A 14,893-nucleotide genomic window follows, 5' to 3' on the forward strand; every position below is an offset into this window, starting at 1 on the left:
AATGTAGCCACTGCGAACTTTAATTGAGGACTTCCGAAACGAGCGACCACTATTAGATTTAGATCTGCCAACTACATTCACGGCGCCGTGAACCTAGCCTGCAGACTACGTTCACGGCGCCGTGAACGTAGCCACTGCGATTAAAGTTAAAGAATTTAACGTGCTAAAGTATAGATCACCTTTCAGACGCTAAAGTCTACTACTACTTGTTACTTTTCTTTACACTAAATTACTTGCTCAGTGCCTGTAAATTATTATCTACCCAAAACCTCATGTTTGCTATACTATAAACGAACACTCGGGTTCAACGATATTTTAGGTCAGGCCTGGCAACCTCGTTGAATCCAAGTTCCACTGTACTTCTACACAATAAAAAAGAGACTTAAAATCTAACCCTAACCCTGACCCAACCCCTATTCGCACTTGTTAAAGTTATAACTTCCCTCCTGAATGATTTGTGTGGCCTTTGAGCACGGGATCAGTTTGTTTTTAATAAAAATGATTGGAGTGAATATTTTTTTAAATGTCGAGTAGACCTAGCATGAGTGCTCTTCTTTACACAGTGTCGCCATTGTTGAAGATTCAAGTGATGAATGTGCTGTTTTTAGTTCTGATTCTGATTCTTATTTTGGTGAACATATTATGTGTGCGACAGTTTAGAACAGATTGAACTCACTCAGTACTATGTTTTTGTTAATTTCATATTGATATGTTTTAATCAGTACTGCACTAGTTCTAATTGTCCATTGTGACACATCAGTGCCTACTTTATAGTACTGCTCCTTATTTATACAAATTGCATGTTTTCTCTACAGCAAAGTCAGATATCAAGCTCCCAGGCATCTCAAAGGGCTGGTAACTCCAGTCAGCTGTCACAGGTGCCATCAAGTCAGAACCAATCACGGGCCAGCAGGGAGATGGATCCAGTAGAAGTGGAGAAAAAGGTTTCTTTCATATTTATATGATTGTTTTCTTAAAATCAGGAGTGTTCATGATATCGATTCACAATTTCACATCTAATATTCTGTAATTGATTCTGAATTTTTTCGTTTTGTTCAGTTCTTTAGAAACTCAACTAAATGAGTCCATGTTGCACTCAGCTGTTTTGAGATATCAGGCAAACCTTCATTTTTTAATAATATTTTTTTATTGTTACTTTGGAGCCAAAGCAGCTAGGTTTATTTATACATTTTTCATCCACTGGTTGGGTTTCAGCATAGTCTAGCACGCACATAGCAGAATCAATGGGTCACACAAATCCTTTCGTTGTGTATGAATTTTGTTAGGGCCATGTTTTAATTTTTAAAAACATGTATGAGAAAAAAAGCTGGGCCTCAAAATCTGTTTGCTGTGCGCATCTCCCTATGTGTACGTGTTTGCTATGTGCATGCTTGACTGTATCTTTAATTTGATACCCAAAGTGTAATTATATTTCCCAAATTCTACATGTGACTCATGTTGTTAACAGTTGTTGTTTCGAATTTGGTACACAGTTACAGCGATGCCGTTTTCAGGGGAGTTTTGCTGTTATTTTTACTAGAAGAATAGTTATTATTTTAAGTATTTGCTTTCAGTGCAATCATATACTGTGTTTGTTAAACATCTTTTTGTTTGCAAAATATTCAACTTCATAAATGTTCAGATATTTTCACAAAATTCCAGTGGTATCCCTACAATTAGTACTAAAATGTATGAAACCTTTTTCCCCCGCAGGTGAATGAACTGGTACAGTTTTTGTTAGTCAAGGACCAAAAGAAAATCCCTGTCAAGAAAAGTGGTAAGGAAAAGAAACTTGATCGAAGAAGAAAGAATACATGGGATTGTCTGAGCTGCAAGCTTTGTGATAGCTGTGGCAAATGTCACTTATGGCTTGTCATTGCTGAAATTGTAAGAGTAATATCAAGTACAGTATAACACGGATAGCTCGAATTCCTCGGGACCGGCCTTGGTAGTTCGAAGGATATCGGACAAAGATAAAGAGGAAAGAGAAAAAAATGGGACTACAGGCACAGTTCGATGGATGTGTGATTTTGAGTCGTCTGTGCTCAACCTATCTGTGTTGTACTGTATTTCCCTCTCCCCACCCTAGGGAGTCATGCTGGTAGAACTGAATGTGCCATCTGTAAGATGATGCTACTGATACGCCACTACTTCTTTTCTTTCCTTCTGTGGATTCTGTCTGTCTGTTTTACTCTTCCCCTCACACAGTGCAGGGATCACAGTTTTCAGCAGATCCGCGATTTTCCGCGGTTGCGAGAGCTTCCCGAAATTCGCGCGGCGGTCGTTCCACCCTGGACGTAAGTAGGCCCTCGGTAGGCCTTAAGTAGCCTGAGATCGGCCCTATGGTGCCTCTCGATCCGCGGGTTAGATTAAGCGGGACCTATCGTAGACCGGATGCGAGTGAGACAGCTCGGGGAAAAGATACGGCACGAACAGTATAGAAAACAAGTGAAATGTGTCTATATTTAGGTTTATCTTGCGTTTTTAAAACTTATGTGGAAAGGGGTGCACAATATTTTCGGAAGTCTATCGGATCGACCGTTAAAGTTCAGGGGTTAGCGAAAAATTTCAGTGTGATCCCGACAGTGTCACCATTATTGTGTCTTTATGTCTCTCTTTTTACTCAAACAAACAAACTGAAAGTTATTTTCAACATCTTGTTGTGCCCTTTTGTCTCCAGAAATAAACAAACAGATATTGAAAGAAAGCAGCCGGAGTTTTCCTGAGTTTATGAGGCAGGCCTCGGAGAAGTTGTCAGAGGTGAGAAATGTTGAGTGCCTTTCACTCTGTCAAAGATCTGTGTAATCTGTCGAGATACGGTACTTTAGGAGTTGTTGAGATTCGTAATATGTTGTTTAAATTTCTAACGTGTTGTTGTGATGTGTTAATAGTGTTATGTAGTGCGAGATATGTAATGTGTTGTTCAGATGTTTATTGACATAGAGTGTTGTTAAGATGCCCAATAGCAATATTGTTGCAGCTAGTTGGAGGATGCCATTGCTAAGTCCTTCTATTTCTTTACTTTTCCTGTTTGTTTCTGTCTATCTCTCTCTTGCTTTTTTTCCCCCAACTCAAAGTGACCATTATTGTGTCAGTGTGTTTCTCTCTGCTCAAATCAGACACACAAATATATTGTTGAAGTCTGTGATGTGTTGTTGAGATGCGTAAAGTATTGTGGGATGTGTAATGTGCTGTTGAAATGTGTAACAAGTTGAGATGCGTAAGGTTTGTTGAGATGTATAACGTTGAGATGTGTCAGGCGCGTTGTTGAAATGTGTAACATGTTGAGATGTGTAACATGTTAAGATGTGTAACATGTTGTTTCAGGTGTTTGGCTTCCAAGTGGTGGAGCTACAGGACAAGCTGAAGGGAAGTTACGTTCTGGTCAACAAACTGAACAACAAAGCGAGCAGTCCACACATTTCCTGGTGGGTCCTCCACACTTAACAACTTTCTCAAAACCCACAACAGGGACACGTAATGTTATGACATCATATTTGTTTAGTTAGAGTTTTACGGCACTTACAACGCATTCAGGTCATAATATATGGGCCAAAGATAAGGTGTTGCAAGAGAGTAACAAACAAAAAAGAAGAGAGATAAGAATAAAAGATGTTTGATAGTAGAAAAAAAGGAGAAGACCACGCCGGAGCACCCACCAACCACCCACATCAGATTCTGTAACAATGAACAAAGATTACATTCATTTAGAGGCACTGATTTTGGTGCAGCGTCATGAATGTCCTCTCAAAGTCCCTGATTGCCAAATCCGGGGGAGTCACAGGAAATTCAGGGCCCCCCCCCCCCCCCCATATACAGTATAACTTGAAGTTTTTAAAAAATGCGTCTGTACCGTACTGTAGTTAAAAATAGGACTGTTGTATTGTCCCCTGTAACTACTGTGATCTTCATTTACAACATCTGAGTCTCAGTTAAAAACATATTTAATTAAATTATTCCTAACTCAGTAGCTTCATTTTCAGAGCAGTATTAATTTAAATGACTATGTTGGGCCTATCTATTGTATGTTGTATATTTTAATCAACCTAGGGATCGCATATTACACTATTTTTTTGTATGTTCTCACTCATAATTTTGTTGCGTGCATAGTGATGAGAGAGAAGGTGTGTGTGAATAAGTGAGAGTGTGTGTGTATGTCAATTCTTCTGTGTGTGCATATGAGTATGAGCAAATAATTTTTTCAGTTATTGTTCATTTATGAATTTGTACTTGGATTTCTTTAAAGCTCCTAGAGTTGTGTGGGCACACGAAAGTAAGTGCTATAAAAATGATCTACATTATTATTTTTGTTATTATCTTTATTTATATTATTACAAATTACAATCCTTTACAATTCTGTTGTCTTTCAATTTGTCCATGACCCTCTGACCCAGGTCCCCGGAGGACGAGGCAAAGATGGCACTGTTGGCCATGATCCTCAGCACCATCTTCATGAATGGGAACATCATCACTGAAGGTGAAGCTCGGGGGGATTTCTTTTTTTTTTGTTTTTTTTTGTTCGTCACTTTGATATTGTTTGAGTTTGAGCGTTTATTCAGTTGCTCGTTATGTATGCTTCCCATGAAGCCGAGAGTGTTTCTGAGTGTTCTCAGGTCAGGTCTGCTGGGGCAATAATAGTTGTAAAGTGCAAGAGCATGCTGTGGAGCATGGATATAGGTAATATATCACTATGTGAGTGTAGTTATTATTATAATATAATATATTTATGTCTGCTGTGGTGTTGTACCTATGCTGTGACAGGTAGGGTCAAAACAACCCGCCTCTCAAATGTTAAATAATCCAAATTGCAAATTGTGTCCGTGGGGTGGGGGGGGCAGGAGTTAATTAAATCAGTTTACATTTATTGAATATCTGGATGTTTTTTTGTTTTTATTTTCCTTACTCAAATTGATAAAAATGCCATAAATTGTGGGGAAGTGTCGGGGAATCTGATCCTTTCATGTTTGCAGGAATTTCCTTTATTTATGAACAGCTTCATGTTAAACACGTCTGCTCATGTATCGATCTATGTAAATTTTGTGTCTACAGAGGACTTGTGGCATGCACTCAAGAAAATCGGAATACGATCTGAGTAAGTGTTGAGGTTCCTAACTTTAAAATAAAACTTAGATTTCCCTAAAGCCAAAATGTGACTTTGCATTTTCTCCCTGTAGTCTTTATATTTTTACAAACTGTGTAGCACCTCCCCACCATTGCAGTGCTACTGACTGAAGTTGTCTTCAGGCCATTCCCAAAGGGGGGATATTAACTTGATAGTCGAAGCAGATTTTGTTCTGTTGAGGCTAGAGAGGTGAGCAGAGTAAGCCTGATTCCCCGTTTGGAGTTCTCTGTTGACATCCATCCCTTGGCGCTCATATGACCTTATGCGGTTGAGAGCGTCGTAAAACATTACAAGAACAAACAAAAACCGTGTAGTCTTGTATACGTATGTCAGATTCTTTACCATATATTTCCCTTTTCTTCTTTTCTCAGATTTAAGTTGAATTTTTTACTCTATTTCATTTTCTCTCAGATTTAAGTATAATTTTTTTACCATATTTTTCTCTTTTCTCCTCTTCTTAGACTTATGTCGAGTTGTAAACTGTATTTCCTTTATCTCCTTTTCTCTCACTCTTATACTATACTTATATTTAACGTCGCCTCGGAATTATTTTGACCAAAGCGTACTTAAAACTAAAGAGGCACAGTGGACAAAATAGTTCCGAGTCGGAGGCGATGTTATGTCAATTTCTTTACTGTATTTCCTTGATCCCCTTTTCTCTTAGATTTACCGTATGTCAGATTGATTATTTCTCCTTTCTCCGTTTGTCTCAGCGAGAAGCACGGAACGTTTGGGAATGTGAAGAGCATGATAATGGAGGAATTTGTGCGACAGGGCTACCTGGAGCTGGTGCCGCAGCCCAACACCGACCCGCAGGTCAAGGACATCGCCTGGGGTCAGAGGGCAAAGCATGAGTTCTCCAAGCGAGATGCGCTTAACTTTGTCAGCCAGGTAAATGTGATTCTCTCGCTGAACACAGTCGAAATTGTCTAAGACAGTCCCCCTTTTTCTAAATATCCATTTCTTATTATCTGTACGTGGGACTTTGACGGATCTTTTTGAGTGGGTAGTTAACAGGTGCTCTGGTGTGGTTTGCATCTTCTTTCCTATCAAGCCGATATCACCCATGTATATATCATCGCCTCAGAACTATTTTGTCCAAAGTGTACTTAAGTAAACTGCCCCAGCTGTTTTATGCCCAAAAAATTCTTACATTATGCGATTCTGTTAATTTTAACCAAGAATGATAAAGGAAAATAATAAAAAATTATGAAAAAAATGATCAAATTTTGCTAAATTATGCGGGGTGCATAAAACCATGGGGACAGAGTAAAGAGGCACTTTGGACAAAATAGGTCTGAAGCAACAAATATCTCTCCTCCTTGTTTCCCTTATATTCTCCAGTAAACACTTCTAAATTTTTCCTCTTATATTGTGACCTGTTTTGTGTTGCAAGTGCCGTAAAACTCTTACCAAAACCCCACAACTGTGCCTCCCCCCAGATCTACGACACGGAGCCCACGGCCTGGCTCCACCAGTGGCAACAAGTCCAGGCCGAGGCAGAGGCCCAGAACCAGGACCAACCCTCCACTTCAGCCGCGACCTCATGACCTCTGCTCCATTTGTTTCTCTGCAGATATTTCCATGATGTTTTGTTCCTATCGTGTAGCTGGTTTCTTGAAAAAAAATTTCCCTGCTCAAAATTAATTTCAGGAAGTTTCAATTCATTGCTAAATAAGTTCCGAGATGCTAATAACCAGGGCATTAAACAATGTATTTAATACACTTTTGAGGGTCTTTTTGTACAAAAATTCATTTTCTTTTGGAAAATACATGTTCTGTTCTCTGGTGGTAGGCTTAATGGTCCTTAAGGACTTGCTGATGCTGAAGAGAAATTATGGACTTGTGAACGAAGCCCTTAAGTCAGTTGGAGAAATATTTTTCCGCAGGTCTACTTTGAAAAGCTTGAATTTCTTGAATGTAGAAAAGTGTATGACGGGTTTGGAGGGGGTCTTACTTGGCCAGTGCCCACCATCTTGACCCACCGAGTGGGGAGAATCTGTGTTTGGGTGTTGTAAAGTTGGCAGCTATGTAAGTAATCACAGTGATCTGTCCTTGTTCTGTGGGAGGATTTTTCAGTTACACGGTTGGAAAATACCACTGTCAATTTGACGTTGTTGATGTACAGAATTAAAATGACTTTTTTTTTTACATTGATTGATGTGTTGTCTGATCACTGAAGTACAATTATGGGGTGGTTGGAGAGTGCCACTGATAAGTTTTACTTTACTTTTTTTCTTTGATCTCTCAAATTTTTGTCTGTGGTGTGTGTGGGTGGAGGAGGGGGGGAGTGGTAGGTGCTGCTTGTTTTCTTTTGCCCTCTTTTGTTTCTGTCTACCTTACTTTTTTCTTAACTCTTAATGACCATCATTGAGTCGACACGTGTGTCTGCTTAGCTTAAACAAGTCAATATGACGTGAGGTGTGTTGACAAAAATAAGTTACTTCTCAGATTATTTTAGCCCTATACGTCAAAGTTATAGGTCAAGTTTGTACACTTTATTAGTATGAAATAATATGACATATTAAACTTGAAGAATATGGCATCACTTTAAAATTTACAAATTCGACCCCGGCGTCCATTTTTGGCTGATATCTCCTTTTAATCAATTTATGCATTGCAAGAAGTAACTCATTTTGTCATCACGCAGCACATTTGTCTTTGGGCCAGAATGTTGTATCCTACTCAGTCAGGTTTGGCCTTGACAGTGGTCCAAGCTGCCCACCTCCTGGGTATCTAATTGTGTCGAAGGGCATGTAAAACATTTACAAATGTTTATAGTTACTGAGAAATGTCAGCCAAGCACCCACCACATTTCTGTTTAAGGCATACACTGTCGTAAGCTGACAAAACGCCTTTTTTTCTTCATAGCTGTTACGAGAAAAAGAGTTTTTTTTGGTCCATGTAACCATTGAAAAATAAAGTGCTTCCAAAATTTGAATTCTAATTTATTCAAAAACTATTCACAATTTCACTTTGATTTGTTCGTACAAGTAGGGTTTCTGATCAGGCTTTTGATTTAGCAAATGACAGATTTTTGGTGCCAAAATGAAAAAAGGCGTTTTGTCCACTTACGGCAGTAGTCTAGCACGCATGTAGCGAAATCGGTGGGTCTCGGAAATCTTTTCCTTGTATGTGTTTTAAATACAAAGAAAATACTTGCACCAGAAAAAAATTCAGAAACCTAAAATTCTGTTCACTACGGGTGCTTATGGTTACTGACATAACGGCAAAGCACCCTCCACATTACTGGTTAAGATATATTTAGAGTAAAAAGATATATTTTCACCAGAGTTTTACTATTTTACCATGTCACAGATTTTTATTATATCTATCTATGTCGGATTACATCCAGTAACAAATATCGTCAGCCGACAGTTGACAGCTAGAGATGACTATGTCCAAATTCCAAGTTTTAAGAAAAATATAGATTTTTATAACGACATGTAAACAGGAAACAGTCTAAGTACGAGATGGACACATCAGGATTCAGGATTGTGGCAGATTTGTCTTTGTATTTTTATACATAAAGCACTTTAGAAACAGAACACATTCTTTATTTAACATTAATAATGATCTCTTAAACCAAAGAAAGTACAGTAACTATCCTGAGCCCACTGACTGATTTAAATAGTTCAAAATAGTCTTCACTGTACATTCAATCCAAAAGGTGAACAATCTATAAAGGTCAAAGCACAGATCTACAACACGCAAAAATCTGTCACAATTGTCCAGTAACACAGTTTCTGTATAGTTATTGATGACAATGGTAAATCATATGACTGACTGTCTCTCTCTCTCTCCAAGTCTCTTTCTCTCTCTCTCTATAACAAAATAATGTTCTTTCTTTCACTCTGCATCTCTTTCTCTCCCTTTCACTCTCTCTCTCTCTTTTCTCTCATCACATCTCTTTCCCTTTCACCCTCTCTCACTCTGTTACCTCAGTATCTCTTCACCTCCTCTCCCATAAATCATTTCATTTTGACTTTGACCATCACTGACCTGAGGATCAATATTGTTAATAAATTCTGTTTTGGCCTACGGTACTAATACTAATAGATTTCATTTTGTGGATACAAATATATAAGAAAAATCTTTGACAACAAAGATTGCAATACAAGAACTTTATAAATTTAAGTTCTGTTTCAAACTGGACATTTCCCCTTGTAATACTCATAAATATGATTATGATCCTAATATTTTTATAAGAATTAAATTAAAAAATCAAACCACAAAGAATCTGTTCTTTTGAGACCTACATAAATATTTTTCTCCAAACATAATCAAATTTCAATGTGTGTGAAAAATACATTAAAATGGAGAGTGGCATTAAATCTAAATGAATAAAGTAGAAGTGGATTTAAAATTCAAGCAGAATTGTGTCGTTGGAACCGAACACTGATTATGGTTACCTCTGGCAACGAGTGGGATTTCAGATTTTCCCTGTGAAGTGAGCACATAGAAATGTTGACTTTGCATTCATCTAAGGGACATGAGCTATGTAGGCTATTACGATTGCATGAGTTATCAATAAATATAAAAATTCTGGAACATTCCATACTTATACTTGCGGGGTACCGGTTCTGTGAATATTTTTGCGACACCTGTAGGTAACCTTGATACTGTACAGATTGTCACTGTCATAATCATAACACAACGGCTCGAGTCATATTTTTCTTTTTTGAGAAATCTTTAAAAACAGGGTCAGCTTTATGACATAATTTGCACAAAAATGAAAATGTCTTAATAATTGGATTTTTAGTACATAAAAAAAAATCCTGCTATACTGCAGGTATAAAAAAAGTGAAAGGCATTTTTACCATATCAATAATCTGGAAACCTGAAAAAAAAATGACTGGTAATTGTGCTACCATCATGATAACAAATGTGTCACGACACGTGAAATCGGGCACTTGGCAATTTTTGGCCATATAATGGAGTTATTGGTATCATCTTAATAAAGCCTGTTCTTTTGACTTAATTTTTAATGGAAAAATACTCATCTTTTCTTAAAATAGAAGTTGAGATATAAATTGCGATTGAAGGAAGTGGGGGTTCACGTGGTTTTACAGGATAAATTAGCAGCGAGAAAATGGCTGCCAATAAGTGTCTTCCATGCTTGAGTGTTCTTGGAAATTGCAAAAATGTACATTTGTTGTGCCTTTGGTCAAAGTTCTTCAGCAAAATCCGCAAAGTAGAAATGAGTTTTTCAATGGACATTAAAGGTGATGAACCAAATTTTAAAAAGATGAAAATTGCCCAACAAGCTGAAAAATGGAGATTTCTTTGATTTTATGATAACATTATTTTAACAAGCGCTGGATTTCACAACAATGCCACACAAGTAACATTGAAAGTTGTTGGAATACCTCACACTAGCCAGCCCCCTTCTGTCCCCGTCGTTTTATGCAAAAAAAATTCTGAAATTATGCAAACTGAGCCCAAAAATGTGAAATTACGCGATTGTTTTTTTTTTAACAAAGAATGATAAAGGAAAATAATTAGAAATTATGCAAAAAAAGGGTCAAATTTCGCAAAATTATGCCGGGCGCACAAAACCACGGGGACAGACCCTTGGTAGACGGTACAGGTCAGGAAGAGCCTCTGATGACATAAACCAGCGCCAGAACGCCGATGGACAACACGCCGGAGATAGCCGCAGTAGACGCCAGCGTGTTCTGTTTCATCCTCTCTCCTAGACTCTCCCGCGTACTCTCTAACATTGTCTGGATCTCCGGCCCGACGTACACCACGTTTGTCTCCCCTTGCTGGGCTCGTTGGACTCCTACAAGTCTGTGAATTTTGTCGAGTTGAGAAATAACAGCCGCTGATTGTTTATCTATGCTGTGTAGAATTTCCTCCCTTTGTTTCTCCATCAGCTGCGAACTGACCACGAAGGAATCGGGTTCAAATCCTTGCTTTTGTACGTTCACACCACTACTCTCTGTGTTCTGGAGAAAATGAAAGCTCTCGGAAGTTGAATTCTGGCTAATAGTTTGTAACAATTTATCTGTCATAGCTTTATACTCTGCAGTGCTCTCCCCTGACTCAGTGAGAATTGCCCTCATCTGCGTCATCCTCCGATGGTTGTTGACGGTCGACCCCACGATTCCAATAATAGCTCCAATCACCGAGCCGATAATGGACCAGTACTTGGTCTTCTCCGCCCGGGCTCTCTCTTTCTCGTGGCTCTCGCGGACGGCTGCACTGAGCAGAGAGAAGAAATCCCTCTCGGCTTTGTCCAGAGCCTTGATCCTATTGGTCATGTCCTTCTCTACAAGGAGAATCTCGTGCTCTTTCTTGACCAGGTCGATGTACTTGGAGTCTGTGCGATTGGTTTTCTCTAGTTCTGCCCCCAGGGTTCGAACCTCTGCCTGCACCGTTGTGATTTCTTGTTGCATGGTCCGTCTGTCCTCCTGTACCTGGAGAAACTGCTGCTCCGCCTGGGGAGAGTTGATGAAACAAAAAGGAACGTCAAGACATGAACTCTTGCTACAGGTTGGCACATCTACTGCGACTAAATGCTGCAAAATGCTTTTTCTTGTATTCCTCATTTATCATATAATATTATAAAGAATATCTTTTTGTCTGTACTACAAGTCACTTGCAGTATCCTCATATAAATCAAATCTTCATTCTTTTCTGATTTTCTGAACATGGCAGTTTAAAAAAACTTGGAGCTTGAAACTTGGGGGTTTTTTCATGATGAAAATGCAAACGTCATGCAAGCATATTTTCCACAAAGCTTGCTGCAACAAAACAAAGAGTAGGCCTACGACTTGTAGTAAGAGTTAAACAGTTGAGTAAGACTAAGTCAAAAAAAGAAAAACTGTTGCTCTGTCTGGGGAGAGTCAACGAAATTAAAAGGGAACATCAAAGCATTAAACAGAGGAGTAGACCATAGAGAAACTGCTTTGGAACTACTCTGTATCGTGAAAATTGATATAAAGCAGCACAGTTTGATTGAGAGAAACACATCCTTGCAATATGGGCTATTTAGTCATTTGAAAAAGCAAGACAGAAATAAAAGACTGAAGATAAAGAAGTAGGACCTACCAGTGGCACCTTATTAACAGAAAAACAAACAAATAATTGTAAAGCCAATTCAACACGAGAACATTACTAATTACATTTGAATTTGTATGTCTTAATAAAGTTTAATGATCACCAAGAGCTGGAGAATTAGGACAGATAAAAGCATTACGGCTGAATAATAAAGAACGATTAAAAAGTGAACTTCATAGTTTAAAAAGAAAGAAAAGTGACTCTATCATACTCTACGGCAATGCATGTTGCAGTTGGATAAATAACAAAGAAAGATACAGATAGCCCTCTAGGACTATGGTTACTATGAATGCTACAGTGGAAGAATAAATAATGGTGAGAGACAAATATTAGTTACTCAATGCAATGGCTTCCCTGTTACATGAAAAGGTAAAGAGCTTTGTATGTAAATGAAACCCAAAAAAGCCTGAACTTTGCTTGCATTTAATCTTTAGATTTAGAGTAAAGAATGTCCTTAATTATTACGGTACAAGTAACAATCCTCCCTAAGGCAAAGGGTATTCACAATTCACACTGGTGGAGAGTGAGATATACACATTCCATGGAAAGGCTAAAATGAAATAAAATGAAACAGTGTCTCCTCCACCCTCCCTTCCTATGCCCAGTCTCTCATAGACTGTAAATGTAAATAATAAACCTGACAACTTGGACTAGAGGGTCAATAAAAAAGCTGCTATAGGATTAATTTCAATGCCTCTCATGCAGAAAGTGAAGTTAAGTTTATGTCTCCTCAAAGTTAAAATTCCACAAAAGATACTTTTCCCAATAATGAGTACACCCCCAATAATTTCAATTTTAGTTTTCTGGTCCGTCAAAATTCGGCGCTTTTTCTGTAGTTCCCACCCCACTTATTTGAGCCTAGATCTACATCTAGATCTATACTTGTTTGATCCGTGGCAAGCTAAGAAATATTAAAGCTAGCTAACAACTGCAAAACATCAAATATATGGTAAAATTCAGGGGGGCATGCCCCCTGAAACCCCCCACCATATTTTTAGCCCCCCTGAAACAACCCCCCCCCCCTTCTCTTGGGGTCAAAACCAGCGAATAACAATTGTGGGGTGGGAACTACCGAAAAAGTGCCCAAAATTCTTATGACACTTCAGTGACAGATCAAATTCCAATCATTCTGAAGGTTAACAATTTTAGGTGGCAGTGCATGCACCACTGGATTTAGAGTGACATTTGACATACACCAGACCAGACAACATAAAAGTGTGAGGGTTTAACGCAGCCCACTTGAACTCAAGTTCAAGATCCAATCAGTAAAAACCTTTTAAATCTCCAAAATGACCAGATAAGACCTACCATTTCAAGTGCCGGACTCTACACACACAGCACATTCGTCACCATTCCGTATCTAGCCTAGACTAGATTCTAGATCTAGAGTACGATATAAAGGAGGTTGTGCAGAGACAAAGTGCGTGTAGCAGTGTGTCGTGTAGGTGGGGGAGAGGTGGACGTGACTCACCTTCACAACTTTGTCTTGGGCATGTTTGACTTCAGTAAGTCCTACAAAGTCTTCGTACATCTGCATGAAGTGACCAAGACGACCATTGTTCAAATCTCCGTTGATTGAGCTGGTCACCACAGTCCCGTCTTGTGTTGGTCCAACTTTCTCGGGAATGTGTGTCCTGTTTGTGGAGCTTTCGGTAGACTTCTGCCTTGACAGCACATATTTTCCTCTCCTTGAGCTTCCATTAGGAAGCGTCAAAGATACACAACCCGCTTTAGATTTATATATAGCTAATGGAGAGAAGTGGCTGTAAAAGTGTTGGGGAAAATTTTGAACATTTAAGCGACTGTTGACTTTCACATTGTGAATCCGAGAGAGCAGACACAACACTCCGGTCGGTCGTAAGGGCGCAGCCATTTTGTAAACAAATGGAATTCTTCTCTCATTGGAAAATCAAAATATTCCCTTGCCCTTTGACCCGCGGCTGTGCGCTAATGTGTGTGTGTGTGTGTGTGTGTGTGTCAGAGAGGGTTTACAGTATTACTGTAAACTCTCTGGTGTGTTTTATGAGTGAGTGAGAGAGAGAGAGAGAGAGAGAGAGAGAGAGAGAGAGAGAGAGAGAGAGAGAGAGAGAGAGAGAGAGAGAGAGAGAGAGCTCTGTAAAATGATTGTGATATTAACTCTTTCTCATAGTTTGGTCTTTCTTGTTCTTTCTTCACCTCTTTCCGCAATCTTAGGTCTTAGAACCACATTATACAGTAACCGTCTTATAATGCAGGCAAAGTCTGGAGACAGAAACAACAGAGAGGAAAAAGTAAATAAAATTCTAAACGGAAACTTTTAGTGTTTTACGGTACTTGCAACACAAGTAGATCATGCCATCGAAGATTAGCGAGGAGTTGAAAGAGACTAACATAAACAAAAAAGGAGAAGGGATCAGGACGACAGATGTTTGACAGGAAAGAAAGAGCATAGGTACAGAAAAAATAACAGACAAAAAAAAAGGAAGATGGGAAAACGACTAGCTGAACCCAATACACAGTTTAGAGCTGGGCGAAGGATCGATTCCGGATCCGATTCCCAAGTTAAATGCTACGTAAGAAAAGTTCCCACTCCTTTCTACGTAAACCAACGGTTACCAGTTACTTTAATCATTAAAATCTTCTATTTTTTAAAATGTAGTTTTGAAAAAAAAAGTTGATGCTTCGTAGTGTTCCGAAAGCAATGTTATATCATAAACCCTGAAGTTG

The 14,893-nt window shown here is 38.7% G+C and overlaps 2 protein-coding genes across 2 annotated transcripts in view; one reads left to right on the plus strand and one right to left on the minus strand.

Annotated features, from left to right (window-relative positions):
* LOC101853499 (non-structural maintenance of chromosomes element 3 homolog) overlaps positions 1–7,279 on the plus strand; it is a 10,789-nt gene extending 3,510 nt beyond the window's left edge. Inside the window, exons 2-9 of the mRNA XM_005109359.3 lie at positions 816–944; positions 1,714–1,777; positions 2,681–2,760; positions 3,328–3,428; positions 4,395–4,477; positions 5,050–5,092; positions 5,836–6,013; positions 6,565–7,279. Of these exons, the coding sequence (XP_005109416.1) occupies positions 816–944; positions 1,714–1,777; positions 2,681–2,760; positions 3,328–3,428; positions 4,395–4,477; positions 5,050–5,092; positions 5,836–6,013; positions 6,565–6,672 (786 nt within the window). The 3' untranslated portion in view covers positions 6,673–7,279. The remainder of the gene's footprint in view (positions 1–815; positions 945–1,713; positions 1,778–2,680; positions 2,761–3,327; positions 3,429–4,394; positions 4,478–5,049; positions 5,093–5,835; positions 6,014–6,564) is intronic.
* Positions 7,280–10,302: 3,023 nt separating this feature from the next.
* LOC101855144 (mitochondrial potassium channel-like) lies at positions 10,303–14,075 on the minus strand. The gene is made up of 2 exons (XM_005109366.3): positions 13,659–14,075; positions 10,303–11,565 (listed from the first exon to the last, which is right to left on the minus strand). Exons 1-2 carry the CDS (start codon positions 14,058–14,060, stop codon positions 10,714–10,716), a joined length of 1,254 nt encoding a protein of 417 aa, XP_005109423.1. The 5' UTR covers positions 14,061–14,075; the 3' UTR covers positions 10,303–10,713.
* Between the last annotated feature and the right edge of the window lie 818 nt (positions 14,076–14,893).

This window comes from Aplysia californica, unplaced genomic scaffold, assembly GCF_000002075.1.
Source record: "Aplysia californica isolate F4 #8 unplaced genomic scaffold, AplCal3.0 scaffold00770, whole genome shotgun sequence".
Lineage (NCBI taxonomy): Eukaryota > Metazoa > Mollusca > Gastropoda > Aplysiida > Aplysiidae > Aplysia > Aplysia californica.